Source organism: Hermetia illucens, chromosome 6 (assembly GCF_905115235.1).
Source record: "Hermetia illucens chromosome 6, iHerIll2.2.curated.20191125, whole genome shotgun sequence".
Lineage (NCBI taxonomy): Eukaryota > Metazoa > Arthropoda > Insecta > Diptera > Stratiomyidae > Hermetia > Hermetia illucens.
This window is the reverse complement of record NC_051854.1, coordinates 18,273,913-18,300,336: the sequence shown is the minus strand read 5'-3', so window position 1 is coordinate 18,300,336 and position 26,424 is coordinate 18,273,913. Positions and strand designations below refer to the sequence as shown.

The 26,424-nt window shown below is 38.9% G+C and overlaps 1 protein-coding gene across 8 annotated transcripts in view; it reads left to right on the top strand.

The window, feature by feature from the left end:
• Positions 1-26,424, top strand: part of LOC119658701 (tropomyosin-2) — a 94,243-nt gene that overhangs the window by 3,414 nt on the left and 64,405 nt on the right. For all 8 annotated transcript variants that reach the window (XM_038066307.1, XM_038066308.1, XM_038066301.1 and 5 more), the window contains exon 2: positions 14,843-14,996. In XM_038066307.1, coding sequence (XP_037922235.1) covers positions 14,883-14,996 — 114 coding nt within the window. In that variant the 5' untranslated portion in view covers positions 14,843-14,882. The remainder of the gene's footprint in view (positions 1-14,842; positions 14,997-26,424) is intronic.

Sequence of the window (26,424 nt, the reverse complement as noted above, 5' to 3'; positions counted from 1 at the left end):
TATACTCTTATCCAAGTAGTGCATTTTCTACTTCCTATAATGATATGTTCTTCCTATAATGAAAAGCACGCCCTCGGACGTGGTTCTGAATACACAACAGATTGTCAGCATAGTTAAATGCTATATTGAGTTCAACCTTTTACGAATTGCTTCCATGCCCGATGCCTCTATTCAAGCCGGCGCAGCATACAATAGCATAGAATGGGCTACATGCGCTGCCATTTCTAGCTTTTCGGAACGACGCGATAGGTATGCCCTGAAGTACCCACCGAGGTCATTTTATAGATGTCCTTGGTTTATCACTAAAAATAGTGTTCATCTCTTCTTCTACTAAATCTAGACTAGCTCTTTCAACCGTTCTTCAATAAAGTTCCAAGATCCAGCGTAGCGATTCTATTTGGAACGGCGTCTATTTCTCTTTGCGCAGATTTCCTCCAGCTCTTGTTCCGGTATCTACAAGCATCACGAACGCTTTCGTGCAGTATTTACTCCATGGCAAGAAAAGAGTTAGGTAATGACTTTTCCTGAAAGCATGTATGTAAAGCAACTCCTTATGCCCTAAGGCCAAATTTTGTCATTTCATCAGGTATGGACCTATAGGATGAACATTTTTCAGAATCTTCAACTGGGTTTTCAGCTGTTTAAATTGGCTAGGAAACAGCTACACACGAAGAATAGTGTTAAAGAAAACCGTTGGGGTTTCGACAGCATTTAACATTTTTTTAAAACTAGCCAATAGCAACGCTCTGCGAGTTGATGGATTTTTGCGTATTTGGACGCTTTCATAGACCTTTAAGCTACCTTGCAATGGTGGCCTCTCCAGTTCTCCATTGAGTCCTTTATCAACCTTGTTAGCTTCGTCCTTATAGAGAGCAGAACAACTGATAATGCCAGAATACTGTTAAAAGACCACGAAAAATAAACATAAATCGATGTTGTATTCCCAGTACTGGTCTATTGCCACCCTCTATCCACTGATTGGTTGATTTAAAAGCATCACTGAGTGAAGACAACATTCAGTCTCAATAATGACTTGCATATCAATTAAATATGACACAGAAGTTGGGAGACCTCATGAAGTGAAAGCATCTTCATCTTTTTGAGAGCCATGGGAAATATCTGGAACTTGAGAAAAGTAGTGTCTCATGAATTAAATAAAAGCTGACACGGACACTGAATAACCGACTAAAACTCACTGAAGGAGAGGACAATTAGTCCTTAAAATATTGGTATATAGAAAATAAAGATTCTTCTTCGTCATTTCAGGAAAATTTAGTCTTTTCTTTTTGGTTTTTCTTACTAAAAACAAACCGAACAACACAAAATACATAACAGTAGAACTGAGTAATCACTTGCGAAATGATGCTCACTAGTTTCCAAAGGAAGGCTTTTCTCCATTGCATATTCAAATGGTTGTCATAAAACTACACCTACGTATCATCGTGGTCGGTTCCTACCAATGTGCTGCGGCTCCCTCCAAGACTTTACGAAAAGCTAGGGTGGCCCGCTCGTCGGTCATCCTGGCAAAGTGGGTTCCATTGCATGACATAGATCAGGATGGAGTTTTCAGATTTCTTTAAGGTGGGACCTATCCACCGCCACTTTTGCTTTCTCATCGTCACGTCTACGGCCCATATGCCAAGGAAATCCTTCATTTGATATTATCTTGAACCAGAATGCGCCGATGGTACGACGCAGACGTGAATTGATGAAGCTTGGAATTCACAAGTAATGGTGGCCATTTTTCATGTGCTGCTCTCATATAGCAGCGCAGAGAAAGTATTGGTGCGGAACAACCTCAATTTAATGTTGGTGTTGAAATAGTTACATTCCTAAATTTTGGAGGAAACGACGATAGCGAAGCTAGTGTTGTCAATTCGTCAAATGCCATCAAATTCCGTGCTGTCGTTAGCCTAAACAACGCTATTTAGATATTCAAATTAATCGATGCCTTCACTTTCTTACTCATCAATGCAAATAAGAACACTGCAATAACCTGTCAAAGTGATAACTATGGTTTTACTGGTGTTTACCTTCAGTGTCACCCAGCTTGTTCCCCTTACAAATTCAAAACCATTTGTCCGAAGTTTAATCCTGATGATAGTGGAAGCAAGTTTCATGAGCGTCATCGAGGCGTTTGATGAAAAATTTCAAGCTTCATTGAGGCGATCCGCATCCTCCAGTCGAGACAGCATGAAGAACGTCACAGCATGTACTGAATGAAAGACTATAGAAAAAATGAAAAGCCAGTAGTTTATCAGGATTAAATGGAACTCATTTCTCTATTAGATATGATGGAGATGCGAAATAGGTTGACGTCTAGAACCTAAACGCAAAAAACATCAATACAGGACAACCATTGGCATCAACCTCAAGTCCAAATTACTACGGAGGAAAACTAACAGACTGTCTTTTCTGTTCAACCATAGTTCACGACTTATCTCTTTTCGTATGAAACTTTGAGTTTTTAGTGGTACAATACCAGTACAGTACAATACTGTACATATTATAGGTAACTACCGAAACCGAAGCAATCAATACTGAACACTGGAGGTAGCAACTTATCAATCTGAGCCATGTGGAGCTTTTATGAAATACCGGAAACGGCATCAAAAAATAATTTCCCTGGGCAGAAACGCATCTTCACTCGCATTGAAACGGATCTAACTGATTATCAGATGGTACACGGACTTGCTGAGTATTCTTTCGATTTTTTTAGAAATGCCCAAAATCTGTATAACTGGTTTGTCTCAATGCGTAAACAATTTTATGGGAAGTTGTCGTTGTAACGCTACAGATTTCTCAGGCCTTACCTTCCTGAAATTCGAGTAGTGATATGTAATCTTCGTCGAAAGAATGGGCCCAATACTTCCTTGGCTTTTCCATTGGTTTTGTACTTCAGTTTTTCCATTATAGCGTCCACGTTTTGTAATGACCTATGTGGATGGTCAACAGACCATCCGAGTTGGCCGGGGTCGATCTAGAAAAGAGAACTATCCTGAAACCTTATAAAATATATACGAAATTGACTGTGGAGGATGAAGGTCCGCCACTGAAGTATTCCGCTGACACGCGGGGCTCGGGGATGTGAGAGACTCTTTTGAACACTTCAGTGGAGCTCCAGTATTTGAGGGTGGACCTTCACGGTGAATTCTACCAATTATTCTAGATTTTTGGGATAACTCCCCCCTCTAGGTCGACTCCGGTCAACCAGGATTATCTACCATAGTCCAATCCACATAAATCATTAGGATTCTCTCTCATCGTTCGACTTTTGGTTCATTAAATAGTTCAGCTCATGGTAGCATCTCATTCCGCAAGGTCTTTTTGTTTTGGTATTAAACTCTGTATGCAGTAGGATCAGGAAAACTGAATAAAAAATCCAATAAGCGAGCTGTATTCTTAGTCTTATTCCGAAAATTTCATTGCAATCTTTTGTCAAATTTTTTGCTTCAATATGAAAATTCATCTACATTTTCATTATTATATTACTTAATTGTTATATTTTACCTTGTTTGTATCATACATCCGTCTTTATCTCGTTGATTTGTAGTCCTACCCGCTTTCTCTTTTACGTTTAGCAGGACTTACTTAGTGGATTGGATGTAAGCGAGGTAAAACCACATTTTGATTAGCGTTATAAAGCAAAGTACTCCTCTCATCAACAGGGACCTCCCTAATTTCGTAGTCCGACTTTTGTTTCAAAGGGATTAGTAGGCCAGTTAATTCTGGCTTGTTGATGCCAGTGTCAACCCATAGTAAATACCCCCAATCATGTTAACAGAGCAGGATTTTTAACGTCGTCTTTTTTGACGTTTTGTATGGCACTTATAGGGATGATATACCTACGTAATTTTCCCACCTTAGTTTGTCTTGTTTTTTTTTGTGGGTAGGTAAATTTTCTTGATCTTAGATGCAGAGCCACTTTTTGGGTGGAGTTTTGAATGCCACCATCACCATATTTAATAAGCTGGGTTGGAATCTCATTAATCCGTTTTTTTTTTAGTTTTTTGACATTTAATGGCATGAAAGACTGCCTTGGAAGATATCTTTCCTTTTTATTGGCTCAAAGTAGTTGGTAATGTCTACAAATACGTATTTCGGGGACCAACTGTCCCCTTTTTCTATGTTTTATCTTTATAAAACACTGAACAACGGGACAGTTGGTACCCGAAATAGGTATTTATATATAAACCTCTTGTAATTTGTATATATACCTCCTAATTCAAACCATTTAATGGCAATTTTGAAATTTTCCAGAACTTGAAACTTTGGACTTCAATTCCATGAAAATTGATCATAAGTATCTGAGACGCCTATTAGCTCAAATATTCTGGAAACATGTACTGGATTAAGGAGCATTTTGAAGTAGAAGTTCAATCTTCGAATTATTAGTCCTTGATCCTGGGAATACAGGTCGTATTTTCGTCGTTTTCTTCTCCTCAAACCCCTGGAAAACTCGTGTCAGTGGCTCTATCCTCACAGAAGACCGAAGACGTGGGGGCGATAGGCAGGACGAAGGTCCTCTGTTCACTCCTCTGTCTTTGCTGAAAATTCGCAACGGTTACTCCCCAATCCCCTTGAAAATTATTGGCCCTCCATGGTGGATATATCTTCATATCGTCAGTAAACGTATTTAAGACAATTATCGCTGCAATTTGGGAAGGTTGGGGGGGGGGGGATGTTGAGAGAGGGAATACAGGGAAAAAATTATTTCACTTTATGTACATAGATATTCACGATTTTTTTATACATAACATATAGAGGCATACCCTGAAAAATATAGACTGAAATTTATGACTTATATCATAAACCCGAGAAAAGATAGCTCATGCAGTCATTACGTTGCCAAATATTGAATGTTTTCTATGTTATCCCCACAAACCGAGTAGTTTTTTCTGCATGATAATAAATAAATGAATAAGCTTAGATGGTATTAAAATCATTCAGATAAGACCCAAGCCTCGCCTAGATGGAAAGGGAAAGAAATCTGAAGATTTGCCATCAATATATGTACAGTATGCAAAAATCGTATTGGAACACCTATGATTTCACAGAAAAATGGTTTATTCTACGAGAAAATTAAATGATTTTAGCACAATTATATTTCTAATTATTTGCATTTGAGTTAAGACACTTTTAACACATAAAAGTTTTTAAAATAACAAAACCGGTTTTTCATAATGGGCTATAGATCATTATTGTCGAAGCAAAATTCGTATTAGAACACTAATGGTGCGACACTGTACGCTTCCAGGAAATGCACAATTTGCACAGATTGTGATGTTTTAGTTAATGATCGGCTGTGTATCGAGTTAGGGAATAGTTTTAAGTATAAAAATTACATTTATTTTCCATAATTAATTATACTATTCAAAATTTATCAAAATGGGTCGGAAGTCAACAGAGTTATCAAACGATGTTCGAAAATTAATCGTTAATTTGAATGAAAATGGGAAATCGCTCCGGAAAATAGCAACAATCGTTCAAAGAAGTCATACGACGGTTTACAACATAATCAAAATATACAAATCAAGCGGCAGGATCAATAAGAAATCGCATAATCCGAATCGAATGCTTCTGACTCGCAGACATCAGTCCTTTCTTCTCCGTCAAATTCGAAAGGATAATGCCGTAAGTGCTGTAAAGCTAGCTGCCCTCCTAGAGAAATATTGTGGAGTAAGTGTAACAGCTCAAACGATTTGAAATTACATTCGCCGGCTTCAATTTCGGAGGAACGTAAGTGCAAGAAAACCTTTTATAAATACAGTAAATCGGAAAAAGCGAATTACATTCGCAAAAAGGTATTTAAATAAAAACTTCCGATTTTGGAAAAATGTAATTTTTACCGACGAATGTAAATTTAATGTTAAGTCGTCGGATGGTCGCATACGAATTTGGCGTGAACGAAATACTCGCCTCCATCCGAGAAATCTGAGACAAACCTTTAAACATGGGTACCGCTCATTAATGGTTTGGGGTTGTTTCGCTGCATCCGGCGTTGGAGAGCTCCACTTTATCGAAGCAAATATGAATGCCGCGCAGTATATCGAGATTTTAAAAAAAAATCTGCATAAAAGTGCGAGAAACTTGGGCATTGAGGACCGCTACATATTTCAGCAAGACAATGACCCCAAGCATACCGCTTTAAATACTCGCTTGTGGTTATTGTACAATTGTAGAAAATATTTAAAAACCCCTCCTCAGAGCCCAGACATTAACCCTATTGAAAATTTGTGGTCAATTTTTAAACAGAGGTTAAGATATAATAGCATAAGAAACATCAGTGACCTTAAAACTGCATTACAGGAAGAATGGAAAAAAATTCCGAGAAACTTGACTGAAAAATTGGTGCAGTCGATGCCGAAACGACTAAGGGCTGTTATAAAGCAAAAAGGCTACCCAACTAAATATTAGATGTGTTTAAGAAAATGAATTTTTGTAATCCATTTTAGTGTTCCAATACGAATTTTGTTTTTGTTAAAGTATGAAATTATTATTATTTTTTTTTTGTTACCAAAATTTTTAGTTATTTTTATACAATTGAATAAATATTTTGCTTTAAAATCCAAAACACATTTTAATTTTTCAAAATTCGTGCGAATTTCGAAGATTTAAGCAAAAAACTGTTAAAAACCTATGTGTTCCAATACGAATTTTGCATACTGTACACATATTGGGATTTACGAATGTGTTTCCCACGAAGGTTAGCATATGTCCACTTAATAGTCCCCATTACAAACTAATTCGAGACATGACGTGGTTTAATATCATAAGCAATTCAAAGAAATTTCTTGTGCACAATACCAAATATCATCAAAACGTATCAGTGAATTAAGGGCAAACCGCACCTGGAATTGTGTAGACATATGAGCCACTCTTCTGCATATGAAAATTGACCCATTAAACTAATTCGTATTAATTAAATGCCGAACTCGTCACTTTGTTGAATGCGTCAGGTCAGATAAAAATAAACAAAAATTTGTCTTAATGCAAAAACGTGATCCCAAAGCAAACATCTACTCACTATGTTACGCTGTCGGATAAACACAAACGACACATACCTTAAATGGTATTTCGACTCAGAGCCATTTGTAGCTACACATGTGTATGAACCAAATCAGCGAAGCTTAGGTATTCTCAAATATCTTGAAATGACGAAATGTAGATTTGTATGTACCCATTTGTCCCGTCTTGCATAGTCCATTGCTACTTAAGATAACACTTCCAGCATAGGCACTTGCTATTGAATTTTACCTGAATGCTTTACTAATTCTTCAGGTTAACCATTTGGCATTGGAAGAACTGTAGCATTCCTTTGAATATTTAAACGTATGAAGGTCTAAAATGCAAATCTGACTGAAGGTGCACCCTACTGACTTTCACGAATTCCAAATTGCCAATCCATCATAAGATAAAATGTGCGGACTGTGACCGAAATCCTAAATGATTCGATTTCCGAGAACATTCGCAATGTCCGAGGAATGTAAAATATTTGTATTCTGATATCTATTGTATTTGAAACGGTAAAAATATAGTGGTCAGAGGCTATGTAGACAAGCTCGATATAGTAATAAATAGTTAGATATACGAGATCAGTTTTAGAGCAGAGACGTTAAGGTGACCTTATGGGTATATCCATACAATTGATTAATGAACTAGAAAATTTGAAAAAGGAAACGTTCGGTATTCCGATATTGAATTGGTATCTATCTAGTCCCTTAGTATCTTTTACAGATTGAAATATCTTTCACGTTTCATGTTCAACTAATGTATGTAAACACTAAAATTTATAATAGAATTGACTATTGTCTAGCTAGTTTCCCCTCTACACCTGGTCCACAATATTCAATTTGATAAAAATCTAAATTGTCAGCCCCTTTAGGTGATGTAAATCCTTTTAAAATCAAAACAAATTCCTCAGTGCCCGAATTTATTTTCAGAAACGCTTCAATATATTTATTTGTCAATTTTGATACTAAATTCCAGTCATAAAGAATGTTGAGTAAATGGCAGCTTACTACCCCAGACAGTACTTTCCATGCGAGTATTTCGCTCTTTCATTGACCCAGTTATTTTCGAAGTTACATCATCGTCTCATTTTTACTTACAACTACTCCACGTACATACGCATATACGAGTAGGATATTATAACGAAAATATTTTATTGAAAATAACATGGTGTCAAGAACAAAATTCACCATTCAGCATTTTTATACAGAACCGACCCTCAAACATGAAACTCTTGCTTAAGTGCAAAATGCATGTGTCACGCAAAAATTCATACAAAAGAAATTAAATAATTAAAAGAAAGATTCAAACTGACAATGAATTTTTCGTAAAGAGAAAGCTCAGGGGTTTTTTTCTGGGTGTATGACTTTATCTACACAAGCCTCAGATATTTGTAATACGTATATATAAGTATGCAGATGTGTGTATTTTAGATACTTTAAACTTCTTGAAATGCTTTCGTAATTTTTATGCAAACAGTGACGAAGAAATATTTTTTGCGACCCAGTAAGCAATCGAAGTTGGAATTTGGCAATTGAGTTATGGACCAGTGGTACAGCTTATACTTTTTTAGTGTCACGTTTCTTGGTTCACATCGAAGAATACACAATAAATATAATTAATTGCAATAGAAGCGAATGCACCACCGAGGAAATAAAAAATCTCCATCAAACATGAATAAATTTGAATATGAATTGGCTTTCCATGACTATAATACATGCTCGTATCTACAAGATAAGAGTTGGAATGGATTTGCAGGTGATGGAAAGTGGTTATCTTGCACCATCTTTGAATTTGTCTGACTAATAAAACGCTAGATTCTTTCACATATTTGTTGTCAGCGATATAAAGCTGAATAATAATATCTTTTACCTAGCTGTAAACAAACAAAATTATCTACGGTCGACAGTAGCGTATGTGGCAAGGTCACTTTTCAACTTTGGTAGCTCATGTTTTGATCTGAAAACTTGTCGCTGATCTCCAGCAAAATAACTTCTTAAAAGTGGCAATGACCTATTATTAACTTGAGAAATTTAAAGTAGGAAATTTCGTACTTGAATTAATACAAAATAAACATATCGTAATTGTGGAATTTTTGATACAATATAAATATTGAAACTAATCTGGTTCGTACAGAAACTGGTTGAAGTGGGTTAGTAAGCGTGGTTACTTAAGAAGAGAGTGTGAGTCACTATGTGTAGTCATTTCCAGCAAACCTTTCTATGCGTGCCATTTCAAAATCAATTAAAATTTACTCATGTTTTTTGGAAAAGATATATTCGAAGTGAGGAGTATCTTTGATATCGGAGTATCTATCTATATTTGTCAAACTTTCCACGATCCGTCAATGTTTTTTGAAAAATTTTCAAAAAACACAACTGCAATGCTTGAGATAGGTTGAAACTGTTTCTATGCTATAAACTTCATTGAATTAATTAACACTTTGAAAAGTAATGCCCTCACTTCATCTAAAGTCCGATGATTGAATTCCTTTTCTACTATATCTGTTGGTCAGCAGTTGCAGCAATCGCATATCATCCTATTATTTCGTTCAATGATAGATTACTTCCCAAGGGAACTCAAAGGAGCAAGCCTGTCACCTATGACCCTTTTCGGGCCATTTAAAATAATTTTCATAAACAAATATGGGTTTGGGTTTGCTGTGGTGTAGATGGAAGAACGAACATTTGTGGCTCAAAAAATTACTTAATTTTTAAGGTTTTACGTAAAACAAAATCTTATTAAAATCGGTTTATTGTCTGTCCGCATGCCGGACTCTTATTGGCTAAAACCTCCCATATTTTCTCCACACTCTCCCCGCGGAACCACCGTTCCGGTATTGCTTCGCGGGGCTGTTCAGTTCTTAGCTGTTCACTCTAAATGAGCTGCTACCGCTTTGCGTGGCGTTAATTGCAGTAGCTTCCCTTCTATGTCTCCGCTGTACTTCTGCTGCTTTTAGCTGCTGGTCCATCCCATTTCATGGGAAGAACCACCCGAGACGTACAAACTGCCTTCATCCAGATCGAGGAGGCGGCGCGAGATCTTGGGCTGCACATCAATGAAGGCAAGACAAAATATATGGTGGCAACGCCAGCACCGAAGATGAACCAATCAACAACATCAAATCGCACTGGTCAAACAGGAAGAATAAGGATAGGAGAATACAACTTTGAGACCGTTGACAATTTCTCCTATCTAGGGTCGAAAATCACAACCGATAACAGCTATGATGATGAAATCCACGCACGGTTGTTGTCAGCCAACAGAGCCTATCTCAGTTTACAAAAACTGTTCCTCTCGAAACGTCTCACCATAGGCTCAAAGCTCTTACTGTACAAGACTATGATCTTGCCAGTCCTCATGTATTCCTCGGAAACTTGGGTTCTTAGCAAGAAAAATTGTGAACTCTTGGCCGCGTTCGAGAGAAGAATCCTCCGAAGAATTTTTGGCCCCCTACATGAGGATGGACGATTCCGTAGCCTATACAATGACGAAATCTATGGGCGATACCATGACCGTCCGGTTGTGGATAAAATCCGGCTCAATAGGTTACGGTGGGCGGGTCACTTAATCCGTATGGGTGAGGATCATCCAGCCCGGAAAGTCTATAAGGGCAATATCTATAGTTGAAAAAAAGACGAGGTAGACCCTACCTAAGATGGAGCGATGGCGTAGGCCAGAACGCCAGACAGCTTTTAGGGATATCGAATTGGTGAACCTCGGCGCAAAACCAGGATGTTTGGAGTTCCTTATTAAGGCAGGCTTAAACCGGATACCGGTTGTTGCGCCGTTGATGATGATGATGATAATATTTTTAAAGGATTTTAAAGGATCCATGTAGACAACCCTGTGGTGAATACGATCACATGGCAGGAGCTGGCAGGTGTATATGCTTAGAAGATGCATATGCTTTGCTTCCTTTCTGAGCTTGGAAGTATTTGCACCAATCTAAGTCCCATAAAAGCAAAAGAACGAAAGGTACATTTCATGTGAAACTGGTATGCGTGGTCTCACCAAAATATTTATGAAAATCAATAGTCGTGAATTGGACTTATCTCAAATTCTCTTCTTCGAAAAACTCTATACAAGATTTTATAACAATTTTATTGTCGCATGAAACAATTTAGATGCAAATTGGTAGAGAGTGATCAGAAGTTATTGGAACGAAAAAATGTTCAAAATTTGAATAAAAAAATCAGATGATGACCAAAAATCAATACAAAATTAATTTTTTTTTCGCTTCTTGGCGCTTTAGTGAACTGAGGTATTAAATATTGGCGAGTTGCAATTGATACTGTTGTTATAATGAGTATGATGACATCAAACAACCATTACGGAAACTGCTGAAGCTACCGTCATGAAATTTGGTGAGAATATGTGATCTGTGAAACCGTTGCAATGACATGATTATGCCCTGTGTTTAAGCAAGAGTTTCAAGGAACTGAGTACAGATTTCAACCCTCTTTCCTGCTTGCACTTTAGGTAAATTCTGAGGATCCTGCTTTGGCTATGTACATGAAGTGGCTCTTCCCATGAAGACTCACGGGAGGTTGGTTCCATGGGAACCAGAATGGCCCTCTGAGAGCATATGCTCCATAAGAATTCCTGAAGGGTATTATTTGCGATTATAGCTCCCTTGTGTTAGTTTTATGGTGGCTGCAGAGCTCTTTGCTGACTAGATGTATGGAGTTACGCTTTACAATTCGGTGGCTGTACTCCTTAATTGTAGTGTTAAATATACCTCACATCTACTGGTACGTATGTTGCACTCAGTACTATATAAAGCAGAGCCGCTGTGCTATTATAGTTAAGGCGAAAATCTGATTGCGGTCGCCAAATCAATCCATGTCCGAAGAGAACTGTACGATTATGCCTACACGGAAGGTACTCGTTTTAAACCCCTTAAGGGGGTCATCCCGAGTGTCGGATCCAAGGAATTGATTTTTTTGTATCAATTGTATCTAGATATAGTGTAGAACATATGGGCAAAGTGATTTGTTGATATTCGGAGTCGTTCGAAAATTATAGTGTTAAACAGGTAAAATGTCACATACCAGGTTTACGTAGATCGCCGCCAAAAAGTGCGTATTTATCGGTCCGAATGATGTTCGAATGACGTCGCTAAAATCATAAGAATTTAAGCCAAGGCTTTACGTGTGTTTCTTCAAGAAAGCTAAGGTTTATGGACTAGGTATAGAAAACTAATGGTCAGTTAAGATTTTCTGGTTAAAAATCCTATTCTACTTTTTAAACGCGTTTTTCTCGAAACTGCATGTTGTAAATCTGTTGCCACCATAGCCCAAAATCTATCCAAATTGTGTTAAAAAATACCAAAATTTAAAAAAAAGTCGAGCAAGGCACCAAAAATTTAGTTTTCAATATTATTTAATAATCCTACTTTGCGGACTGTGGTTAAGTCCGCAAGTTAAAATGCCGTTTAAATGGTTTCTTTAAGATGATCGTAGCGCCTCTAGCGTAGCAGTAGAAAACACATTTTTTGGAGATGGGTGTATAAGTTGCTCTGTATTTCAATAATGAATTATGCTATTGGCCTTGAAAATTACCACGTATGCCCAAGATATTATATGGTGGATAATCTATGGTGAAAAATTCACATTGTACCATCCAGTGTTTCACAAAAAAAATCTCAAAAAAAGCGAAGAAAAACGGCCTTCGCACGAGATGACCCCCTTAAGGCGAAAATCTGAGGACTGTGCGATTATGCCTCTTTTTCTTTTTCTTCAGCCTTTGTCCCGTTCACAATCGGAGTCAGCTTGTCGTCATCGATTTCGTCATTTGGTACTATCAATCAATCGCGAGACTTTCAAATCCCCATCTAACGTATCAACCCATCGTTGGTCGCTCACCATCGACCTCGATATTCTCGCCTATCTTCTCGTTAGCGCTAATTACGTGACCATACCATCAAAGACACCTCTCACATTTTTTCCACAATCGGTGCAACTCCATATCGATCGCGGATATCTTCATTTCGGATGTGATCAAAACGTGTCACGCCACTAGTCCGCAACATCTTCGTCTCCATTACCGCAAGACGCCGTTCATTGTCTGTTATAGTCTGCCAATAGTCAGAACCATTGAGAACGACAGGACGGACGACATTGCGAAAAATTTTAGATTTGAGACGTTCGATGATACTTCGATCACAAAGAACACCAGTTGTCGAACGGGTACACGGTGGGTACTCACTTTGAACTCTCATTCAAATATTGTTCGACTGGTAGCCTTGGTACTTTTTGTATGGTTTTTAATCGTGAATGGGTCAATCATGGTTTCTTACTCAAATCTATGAAGCGCATTCTGAATAAATGGGACACCGATTAAGAATTAAATTCGGCCAAGCGAAAAGCTCATCAGAGAAATATACTTATATTTATTGATTTTAAGTGCATTCCACCAAATCGGTCCTTTCTTGGCTTAATTGCACTTCATGTAGTTAAATAACTCTGGTTTGAATAGGCATCTCTCTTATATTGCAATGACAATGACTAGTAGCGTTTCTGGTTTATTACGCCATTCAGAAGCAGTGCCTAATTGATTGTTACTCCCCATTCCTCTTAATAATTATACGAGGTAAATTTCTTTATTGCTAAGTGCATTGGCATCCAGGTTAAAGTCATGATACTTCAGAAGTTACAAGAAGTCTCAGCTGATACTAGGAACGATTCATCTGCTACATATGTTGAGTAGAAGCTCAAAATGGGTTCGTTGTTGTGTTTATAGTCAGTTTAACTGACGATGATGCCCCGTTTTCAAGTACTAAATGTACTTTATAGCTCCCATTGCTTAAAGTACTATAATTCCGGCCGTCACCTTTTTTGAAAAATCTTCAAAATAGATGCCACTATTGAATTTTGCGTGCAAAAACAACATCAAGAGCTATCGGGAAAGTTTTAGTGATTGAATGGAACCTTGATCTTCTTTTGAAGTACTCGGAATTCATCTAGTTTAGCCTTTTAACTTTCTGAGTTGCTCAAGCGGTTTAAACAATTTTCTTCTTTTATTTATACGATATGTGGAAATTTATCAATAATTTCATAACAAAAACACTCAAAAATTACTGAAGTTTATATTCTGTTTGAGGTGACTTTTTAGATAATATCAATTTTGGTTCTTTGGTATTTTCTTTTTCTGGAGCCCTGGAAAAATAAAAATCAAGCTACAGTACGCAATACTTAACCAACTTGACGTTTGTGGACAGTCCTCATCTTAAAGACCAAAACCATCTACCAAATAGAGATAAAAAGCGATAAAATGGACGTGATATCACTGCATAGTTCCTACAACTTTCTAGCGTGCAGTAAATTTCAGTAGGAAAACAAACAACTCATACATTGTTTTTATGGCGGCATTTTAACTATCAGTTTTATGATAAAAAGTTGACTTTATTCGGCCTATTATTAAGATATCTATGTTTATTTAACTGAAACTATATTAACAAATCAAATGAAATTCGAAGTTGAAATTGGGGCTCCTACAAGTTGGAGCTAAGACACCAATAGTCGATACTAAGCTTATGAAGTTATGACGGTGACGATACGAGCAATTATCTTCTTTGTCCAACGAATACCTGAGTAACCTGAAGTGAAACCAAACAGTGCACTTGAAAACCAACCATATAAGTATAATAAGAAGTTCATTAACTACACATTTTAACAACACTCATAAAGTGATATTTCTCATTTTTCCATGAGATAATTGCATTTCTTCCACTGCAACCGCATCATAAATTATAACTTTATCAATAATCTGTGAAAATACTCGTTACTAATTGATATCATTTTGTTTTCTGTTAATGAATTATTTACAGATTTTCTTTGGGTACATAGAGCAACAAAAAAACCAGCATCATGGACGCGATCAAGAAGAAGATGCAAGGAATGAAGATCGACAAAGACAACGCATTGGATCGTGCGTTGCGCTGCGAACAAGAGGCTCGTGATGCTAACATGCGTGCCGAGAAGGTAAGTTGAATTATTATAATAAAAACTCAATTGATACTAAGTTCTTTGAAGTATCAATTTTATAATGCAATATAATGGAAAGTGCAATTCCAAACTTGGTTGTAGTTCATATGATACCTTGATAACAGTAGGAATGGTATCTATCTGTCTGTGGAATTTCTATTGAATTATCTCTAAAATAGTCGTCGGAAGCATATATTTGGCTAAATGAATTTAAAAAGAAGATAATAAATACAACATTTTGAGAAGCATGAACCGATGTAGGGAAGCTTTTTGAACTTGAATAAAAAGAATTGCTTGTGGAAAGCGGCAAAAAACAAACTGTTTTGATAGGGGTTCTCGGATGAGCCGAAGGGCCACGCTTCTAATTAAGTTATCTGCATCACTAGGAGACCTCGCTGGTTTAATTCTTTCCCTTCAATAAGTTAATATCCACTTCTAAACCGAAGATCTTTATGTTTTCTTATAAACTGCAATGCTCCACCTATAGTTAGTAGGGCTTGAATTGTAATTTTCGCATAGGACCGAATTTGTATATCTTCATAGAACCATATACCAACTTGGTACCTATTTATCAGTGATCAAGTCCTCGAGTGAATAAACAAAATGAAAACAGCACCGACAATCTTTTTCTTCAATATATCTACGTTTAGTAATTCCTTTTTAGTCTGAGATAAATCCCTTATAGATACGCCTACGTAGTTTCGAAAATGCATACCGGACTCCTGGCCATAAAATCTTTCAAATCTGTAATTTGCAAGTAAGTCTATCGTTATGGTATAGTCTTAAACTTCCTCTACTAGTATCTAGGGGTCTTAGTTGCCGTTACTTTGCTTGGCATTAGTATATTGTACTACGCTTTGTCACTTTTTAGTTCCAACATATGATTTTCCACATTGTTAAGTGGGATCTTAGTTCCTCCTCATCGTCTCCTTATGTGAATTACCAAATTATAACCTTTTTCTTATTGGCATCAATATTCTTCAGCTTTTCTCTGAGAAAGTCGCAGCTTCTTAAGCGCATGCTGGCACTCTGGAAAGCGTGGGTGTCAACATGGGATGTTTTCATCAAAGTTTGGATCACACTTTTGATGGAACAATTTTCGTGATACGGATGCACCACACTCCTGATTTATTGATTAGATAACCTGCAACCTCATATCTATAGTATCATCAAGTGTCTTCATCAAGTGGTTTAGATGACCCACCAGCTGTTTTTATTTTCTCTCTCTGTGATGTAGGCTCCGTTTCACTACTTGTTTCCCAATTTCTCTAATCCATACGTAAAATTCGCTGACAATAATTTTCTCTTAAGTTTTTCACGTCCAATTCCTACGTGTTGTTTGGTTGCAACCTGTTCCTCAATCGTCGTTTAATCTCCTTCCTAATGTGGATCTTACCTAGGTCGTTGTATTTGACTGCATCCAATTGGTGGTTGATTCCACTTTAAGCCATCATATTCGCATTTTTTGCTGCATAGTTCAAAAAGAAGTCCTCCTTTCTGTGTTCGCCTAGTTTGCATCCTATTATTGTTAAACTTTTTCTAAGCTGTAGTTGCTTTGTTCCTTTGGATGAAAGTAGCAGTATAATAAATGCCATTTTCCATAATTATAATCGGCTCTGGGTGATTGTTTTCCCTACTATCCCTTGCCTTAACAAAAATCTAATTCAGGCCTGAATCTCTCAGGTATTTACCACCTCGAACCTCAACATTGCGTAGGGCAGGGCAGGGCCTGTCTCCTTCTGATATAGACTCGGGTCGTCTGCCTTAACAAAATCTAGTTCAGGCCTGAATCTCTCAGGTATTTACCACCTCGAACCTCAACATTGCGTAGGGCAGGGCAGGGCCTGTCTCCTTCTGATATAGACTCGGGTCGTCTGCCTTAACAAAAATCTAGTTCAGGCCTGAATCTCTCAGGTATTTACCACTTCGAACCTGAACATTGCGCAGGGCAGGGCAGGGTTTGTTTCCTTCTGATACAGACTCGTGTCGTCTGGGATTTTTTTATGACACTTATATGATTCTAGTTTTAATAATGCTAACCGCCTTCCTGGTCAGTACTCGAACTTCAGGTTTAAAAACTGTTTCCTTTTATCGTTTCATCCTCAATAGTATAATGTGGAAACTGTGTTAATTTCTACAATTTCGCTTTGCCTTGACGGGCAACATGATTGGACCCAAGATCGAGGCAAAACGGGCAAAAATATGTTTCTAATAGGCTTACCTTAATCCTTTATATGAGGGACTGCTTAGACCCAAACCGGCAAACCACTCATCTGAAGTGGCTCTTACGAAACCTTACCGAGATAGTGCTCTAAGAGACAAGCTTAATGAGAAACCTTTAGATATATGCCTTTGGCCCGCTTATTCGGAGTTTGTCCCTTTGGGGGATTTCATGGTGGTTAGGATTAAGTCCATTTCATAGGCAGAACTGCACTTGATTGTAGTCACAAATCCAATCTCTGTCCAAAGAGGTGTTTAAGTTTATATCTACAGAGTAGTTACTTACGTAGGTCCTGCCGTTATCATGGAACCCAGGATGGTGATAAGGTTCGTGTCTGCAAGAAATGCATCTGAAGAGATTCTAGTCATGAAACTCTAACGAGCTTATCCGGTATGCTGGCAACCGAATTATCTGAAGACCGAATTGTTTCTGGTTGGCCGGATCATGCGTTAAACCAAACATAACAACGAAAGGGATATTCGATACTTACTGTCACTGGTATGAACCTTGAGTCTTTACCTACTTCAGAACACCACTGCAGTGGTAATTACGGTAAAGCTAAGATTTTGGCTAGAAAGTTAATTCATATTCAAAGAAAACTTTGGAATTATACTGACATGGCGGATCTCAAACTTAACTGTTTAGATTTTCATTTGAAGGAGTGGCAGATCCTGAGTTGTTTGCTGGGGATCGATTCAAAAATTTAGTTCAGACAAATTGCAGTGGTGGATTATTTTCAAAGTTAATTCGCGCCAATCATTGACCTACTCTCAATTAATGGCTTCTTTGATTTCCTAACTGATTTGAATTGATTTTTAGATAATACTGGAAGTTCTAGGTGAAATATGTATATTTCTTGTTGGATTTTAAGTTTTTAGTAAAGAGATAATTCGGGTCCGTAGCTTCAGCGATTTCGCCTCCCGTGGGAGCGAAGGTAAGGCAATCCACTTTTCTGCAAGAAGTTAGGTTTTCTACTGGTGAAAGTCCATCATTTCCATCAGTCGCATTTTGTTCTGTTGGAACTTCACTCTGATCTGATTTGAAAAATACCATTACAAAAGCTTTTGTTGGCCAGCTTGACATTAAAGCGGTTATTCAACTTGTATGCCAGTGCTATGTCAACTAATGTGAGCCCCACACCTTAAGCAGGTTCTCCCTTTCGGTATAATGAATTGCGTTTCCTTCAAGTGCGTCAAGCTGTCTCGAAATATCCCTTGGAGGAGCGTAGCAACTGTATACATATACGCTGCCTACCAAAGCTAATACAAAGCTGCTGTTTGTAATCCAATATGATTTGACCACTTGACGCTCGAATGGAGGGCCAGTGCACAGATTCCTGTAGAATTGCTTCGGAAATGGTTTCGGGAATTCAAACCACGAGCGGTTTTTCAAAAATTGAGGCTGACTTAATTTAACTTTACCGTTCCAGACAAAATCTGCCGCAATTGTAGATATCTGACGCTAGCAACAATTTTGCTATAATGTAAACCCTCTTTTCGTCCGAACAATATGGATTTGGGGGCGTGTCACGTGCCCTTTAACCCACAACTTCTGAATTGATCGGACCAATCAATATCTATTTACAAGCTTCCGCAAAATATTCATACAATAGCAGAACCGTAGTGAAAGAAACTAGCGAGAGGGCGAAGAAAATGCCTTCTATATTACCAAAGTATACATATATCTAAATTTGTCTGCTACGAGTCCGGGGGAATTACTCTCTTCTCTCTCCACTCTCCTCAGGCCTATATTTAACCACTGTCATCACGGTCTCTTTCAAACACGGAATAATTTGGAGATCACAATCAGAGCTCCGCTGTAATTGGTATATACTGAGTGTAGGCTCAGCATTCATACTAGTCGGTGCGAAGCGTGTCCAATAACACCTCTGCCGTAACTAAGGGGTACGGCGTCCGAGTTATACAAAGCTTGAGTTATACAAAGATTGAGCGCAAGTAAGGCACCCTGCTCGCGATATAGGTACACCCACAACCACCATGAAACTTCCACTTCCGCAAGAAACCGGGTCAAGAACATATCCATTCATCTAGTTTGGGGCAATAAAACAGGAGCTCTGCGAATGGCACGTGATTGTAAGCTGTACGCATCTAAGAAGTCACGGCGCTTTCTATTATTGCTGTTGTAAAATTTTAGAAAGAAACGTGTCGCATTCAAAGTTTTTCGCTATTTTATTGAAGACAGATTAAGGAAAAACAGCCCAAATGTACATCGACAACAACAAACAACTGAATTCAGAATCTTCTACACTTCCGCAGGAGACTTTTGCCGTAGAGTCTGGATTATTTCAGTCAGCGGAATCACGCCAAACGTCGTGATCTTATGGTGTTGTTTTTTAAGGTTTGAGGGGTCCTAAGTTCGCTTTCATTTGATGGTGGACAAAACCAACTGGGAAGAAATTTTCTCTCATTATTTCTTGGTCCACAACCTCCTCTTTTTGGGATCAGCGCCCAATTTTTTTAACAATAAAGCCGACTTATGGTTTTGTTCTGGGCATCTGAATCCCCGGGATCAAATTCACTTATATAACAAGGCGGTTTTTAGCCTTGTTCTTGACTAAATTTCATCGGAGTGGTTTGAGGGAATCCTGAGTCCACATTCGTCTCTGCCGTGGAAGAAACCGCCAGTTTTATGGTGTGATTTCTTAATTAAGCTCCTCGTATGGTTGTACTTCCAATTCGCCAGTATGATCCTATCGAGGAAAGTCAAACTTTTTTAATCAGTAAAAAATGAGAACTTTCCATCTGTCTCATCATTTCCTAAACCCCTTCCAAGTTCTCATTCCAGTGGTTACTTTTTTGGGACCAGGCAGTGTCAATGCATAACTGAACCAGTTTTCCTAATTTTTTCCTAAAAGTACTTATCTTGTTGTATAAGAACGACTAAAGTGAGAACCCAGTTCGTACCCTGGGACCTAAATACCATTTTCGGCCCTCGCCAAAATATCTTCACATTAAATATTTGCTTTCTTAATGGTTCTACGATAAATAATAGGAAAAATTCCTTTCCTATTCTGTTGAAAATTTTGCGAACATGTGTTGATGTCAAAAAATTAATTATGAATAACCCTAACAGTTGTCCTAATCTACTTTTAGAAATTGAGTCATTAAACATTTTGAGGAGACATTTCCGACTATCTTTGAAGCAAACTTAAGGGATAGTTTTGGAACGCCAGATATTAAAATTAGGTTCAAACTTTTCACTTTTCTGGGCATTGCGCCAACTATTTTATGAATTGCATGTCGTCCTGTTGATTCATCCTCACATTCATATTATTTATATCATTTCCGTTTATGATATATAAATAAATGCATCAATGATGTAGTCATACTGTCATGTCTACAAAAACAACCGACTTCCTTTAAAAACATGTCTTCTTTCTGAATATATAATATTTTCCAAATAAAAATTATTTCATTCAGTCAATATGTGGTGCAAGGTATGCCAATTGTTGCTGTACTGAGGCATGCATCATTTCCCTTTCATAAACACTACGTTTTCTGAAATCCATATATGATTAATCTGACGTAGTAAATCATCGATTTCTGACGTCAATATCATTACTAATAGCGGAATGACATGTAATCATATTGATTTGAAATCACATCCATTTGGATGGGTCAATAACGAACAAGAAATCAGACTCCCATTGGAAGAAAAGAAGTCCTGAATACGCGCACACCAGCGCACGCTTTTTGTTCGCTGGAAGAACTCGTGTCTGAATCCAATCAAACAATCAACATATGACTCACATGATTCATTGGGAGCAACGAAACATTTGTTGCATGTTGTAAGATACGTGCTTTGGGAGCTGTGCTTTACGTATCTTATGGAATGCGGGCTATGTATCTATAGCATCCGTGGTGCTGTTGGCGCACACAAAGTACATGGAAATGTATCACTTTATCATTCAACTTGGACTTCCAGAGATTATCTTACTCATATGCATATGTGACGTCTTAGTCTGATTTGTAAGTCTGGTTTTAAGCTGACAGTACAGGGATGGCACCGATATTCGAAGGAGTATTTTGTTACTTTACTGAGGTGCACTGTTGTTTTTTTTCGTCAGAGTAGAATGTTCACTGAATTGTTGTTCATAGTTTTTTATTTTGCTCTCACTCCAGGGAAGGACGAAAACTCTATTATGGTTTAACAGAAGAAATTCCTTTCTACTCATTCTTATGTTTTGAGATTTTTCAAATTTTCACCAACCTAGCTTAGTGTTAACAAAATCCAGTCAGCCCCTGGGTTCATTTCGTGAAGGTTCAGGATATTTCGAGCTGGGGACCTTGTTACCAATGCAAAGGCTTCGAAAATATAAACCCCTTTCAAAATAAATCGACCGAATAGGTGCCCAAACCGTAATGGTATCGAAAAAAAGATAGATTTTGCGAGCATGAAAGTCACTTACTCATAAATTGGACCCCCACAGTTCAGAGAAATACCACTAATGTAAATATCGATTCATCAACCTAGCCCTGCTCAGAAAAACCCCACAATCTCCTCTCGTCATTGATGCGATATGTCTGCATTCCTTAGCTGATGACTAAAATATTGCAGTTGTCTTCTTCAAGTTGTAAACTCGGCCTCTCTCCGGACTCGGACTTAGCCCTCCTACAAATGTGTGCATATTTTATTGTAATGCGTGCGCTAAAATATTTTTTGTATGGGGGAGGTGAATGCGCCGTTATTGTATTCTTACCACGATGACACGTTAACCTGAAGGTGATTTTTGCACATGATTTTCTCCCAGCTAAGTGGAATTTGATTTGTGGACTAGTCACGTTTCGCTACTTACTTATGATTTGGTCATCTGGAAGCTTGTTGGACAGTTTTATGGAGAAGATATGAAGTCGGATGGGGAAAAGATTCGGAATGAAAGTTATTTCAATTATTTAACTTGGATGAGTAAGTGTTACTGGAGAGCACCATAGTAAATGACTCAATTAGTAAAGACGAAATCCATTCCGTTCCATTGTACTATGTTATAACAGAAGGAGGAGAATTTAATTCGTCCTGGTAACACGTCCTTCTGGTGGATAGTGGAATTTCTAGATTACAGGTGTGATGTGAGAATAGATTCATCTAAAATTGAGTTAGCTTTGTTAGGGTAACAATAACAGTAAAAAGAACTCACCAACCCTGAGGACACTCCTGCGGTACGTTCTCTCTTTACTTTTCATCATCATCATCATCAACGGCACAACAACCGGTATCCGGTCTAAGCCTGCCTTAATAAGAAACTCCAGACATCTCTGTTTTGCGCCGAGGTCCATCAATTCGATATCCCTAAAAGTTGTCTGGTGTCCTGACCTACGCCATCGCCCCATCTCAGACAGGGTCTGCCTCGTCTTCTTTTCCTACGATAGATATTGCCGTTATAGACTTTCCGGACTAGATCATTCACATCCATACAGATTAAGTGACCCGCCCACCGTAACCTATTGAGCCGGACTTTATCCACAACCAGACGATCATGGTATCGCTCATAGATTTCGTCGTTATGTAGGCTACGGAATTGTCCATCCTAATGTAGGTTGCCAAAAATTCTTCGGAGGATTCTTCTCTCGAACGTAGCCAAGAGTTCGCACTTTTTCTTGCTAAGAACCCAAGTCTTCGAGGAATACATCAGGACTGGCAAAATCATTGTCTTGTACAGTAAGAGCTCTGACCCTGTGGTGAGACGTTTCGAGCGAAACAGTTTTTGTAAGCTGAAATAGGCTCTGTTAGCTACCAACAACCGTGTGCGGATTTCATCGTCATAGCTGTTATCGGTTGTGATTTTCGACCCTAGATAGGAGAAATTATCCACGGTCTCAAAGTTGTAGTCTCCTATCTTCATTGTTCCCGTTTAACCAGTGCGGTTTGATCTTTTTGGTTGGTTGATTTCTGGTGCTGACGTTGCCACCATATACTTTGTTTTGCATTCATTGATGTGCAGCCTAAGACCTCGCGTCGCCTGCTCGATCTGGATGAAGGCAGTTTGTACGTCTCGGGTCGTTCCTCCCATGATGTCGATATCGTCAACATAGGCCAGTAGTTGGGTGGACTTAAAGTGGATCTTCCCCCTTGCATTTACCTCAGCATCACGGATCACTTTCTCGAGGGCCAGGTTAAAGAGGACGCATGATAGGGCATCCCCTTGTCGTAGACCGTTGTTGATGTTGAATGGTCTCGAGAGTGATCCTGCTGCTTTTATCTGGCCTCGCACTTTGATCAGGGCCAGCATAGTTAGTCTTATCAATTTCGTCAGGATACCGAAATCTCTCATGGCCGTGTACAGTTTTACCCTGGCTATGCTATCATAGGCGGCTTTAAAGTCGATGAAAAGATGGTGCAACTGATGTCCATATTCCAACAGTTTTTCCATCGCTTGCCGCAGAGAGAAAATCTAATATGTTGCTGATTAGTCTAGAGTAAAGTCTCTTTGGTATGGGCCAATGATGTTCTGGGCGTATGGGGCTATCCGGCCTAGCAAGATAGTGGAGAATATCTTATAGATGGTACTCAGCAGCGTGATACCTCTATAATTGCTGCACTGTGTGATATCTCCCTTTTTATGTATGATAATGCCTCTTTGCCAGTCGTCAGGCATTGATTCGCTGTCCCACACCTTGAGCACATATTGATGAACCACTTGGTGTAATTGGTCGCCTGCATATTTAACCAATTCGGCTGTAATTCCATCGGCTCCTGGCGACTTATGATTTTTAAGCCGATGAATTGCACGGACTGTTTCTTCTATACTTCGTGGTGGCAGTATTTGTCCGTCGTCTTCAGTTGGGGGAACCTCCAACTCGCCGATGTTCTGGTTGTTCAGTAGCTCATCAAAGTACTCAACCAATCGCTCCAATATCCCCATTCTGTCGGAAATCAGATCTCCCTTTTTGTCTCGCAGGATGAACATGTGTGTAAGGCTTGATCCTGCTCCCTGTACTTTTCGAGTTCATAGACCTGTTGGTTCTCCCAGGTTTCCTATTTCCATCTCTGAAGTCGCTTCTCCGCTCGCCGAAATTCATGATAAGTCTCTGCGCGTGTCCGCGGCCTTTGAGAATGCAACATTACTCGGTTCCGTTGCTAGCTTACATTCATCGTCAAACCAGCCGTTCCGACTCCTTTTGCGGCTGGGGCCAAGTATGTTTGTGGCTGTATTTATGATAACGTTCTTCAGGTGATTGTGAAGATCATTTGTTAAAGCTTCATCTCCAGTGTTAACTCTTACCTGATTGTCAGAAGGAATTCTGGGTGGTGTTGTTATTCTAGCTCGGAACACCATACCAACGAGATAGTGATCCGAATCTATATTGGCCCCCTATATGCTCTGACATTCATCACGGCTGAGAAGTGGCGGCGTTCGATCAACACGTGAAAATTTGGTTGAAAGTGGTCCCGTCTGGAGAGGCTCACGTATGTTTCCATTTCATGCGATACTGCTAAATGAATAATTCGCAGCCCGTTATCATTGGTATCATTATGTAAGCTATGGGAGCCAACGTATCGCCTGAATACGGGCTCCGTCCCTGCTTGACTGTTGAAATCTCCAAGTATGATTTTGATATCATACTTAATATCAACTGCCTCGTAGGAGATATCCTTCTCCGACTCTACAATCTCCTCTGTAGGGGCGTGAACGTTAATGACGTTTATATTTCTAAATTTGCCTTGCAAGCGCAGAGTGCATAGCCGTTCGCTTATGTTTTCAAAGCCGATAACAGCATTTTTAATTTTTTGGTTGACTAAGAAACTTACTCCGAGCACATGGTTTACCGGATGGCTACTATAATATATAGCGTAGCGACTCTTCTCCAGGAAACCGGTCCCTGTCCAACGCATCTCCTGTAACGCCGTTACACCAGCCCTATATTGGGACAGGGTATCGGCTAGCTGCTCATCAGCTTCATCTCTATACAGGGAGCGCACGTTCCATGAGAAAATGCGCAAATCGTTCTTCCTTTGTTGTTGCCGGGTTCGTCGTTGTGTAATCCGTCCAGTTCGAGGCTCCTGCTGTGGCTTCGTAACAAGCTGTTTTCCGTGTAGGGTTGTCAGTCCAGCATTTCCCAGGTTTTATGCTCCATCGTGGGTACTAATCCACGTTTCGCCCTGAGACCTATACTACCCTTTGACCACCGTTACTTACTGGTCTATAATTTTAGGCTTAACTGCAAATAGAAGACAATATCTAACCTCTTTAATTGAAAGGTTTTCTGCCTGTAGCACCATCGGATTTAGTTAATGCCAAAAGTACGCAGAACCCACATGGGATGGCTTGGTCCTGAGCTAATTTAATAGCTCTGTTACGAATAGCATCAAAGTCGGGAGTCATATTATCCCGATTCTTCTACAAATTTCCACAGGCCAATTCTCAGTTACTGCGGAAATGGACTTTATATTATTGCTGATTCCCTTCCTGCTGGAGGAAGAGCCCCTTTGAATCCTTGGTGAATTGAAATCTAAAACAGTGCAAAGTTCGTTGAACCAGTCCCGCTGTTGGAGACATATGATTTGCGTCTGCAGCGCACAGCTTCGCGATATCATCATTCCACCAATAATTTAATCCTTTTTGGAGAGTGCCATCTCCATATATGTACGTGCACCAGCAGTAACGTCACATACCTCTATTATGCGTTTTGCCATTCATACTACTAGTTCGGTACTCGTTCTTTCCATACCATCATCCTACCAGCAATTTTGCGACCCATTTTTGTTACATATTTTCAAGGATTAACTCGGCACCCCTTCTGTAAAAGTGTCCATTATTGATCTGAAGTACGCACTAGCCCTTTAGACCATCCTCCTTGCTAATAAGTTCTCACATATGTCAGATCGGCTATTAAAGCTGAGTCTCCCTCAAAGAGTGGATGCATTTTCGGTGTTCGTAGGCCCTTTTTATGGTTCTGTGAAGCTCTTCACCAGGAAACGGTCCTTCGTGTTTGTAACTTGGCCACCGCCTTACCGCCAATGACTTTAGAGTTTCGGGTTATACTTCGAGCTAGTATTCTTGTATTGTTTCATCTTCACACCAAGGCGACCTCACCAGCTATGAATCTAAATTCCAGCGATTTTGACCCTGCTGAATCCGGCTTCCGGAAACTTAAACCTTCCCCGGATGGCTTGCAAGTATTGATCCTTTGACAGTTAGATCCTTGACCAAATCGTCGCTAGTGCAATTGTAGAACAGGGCCTGCG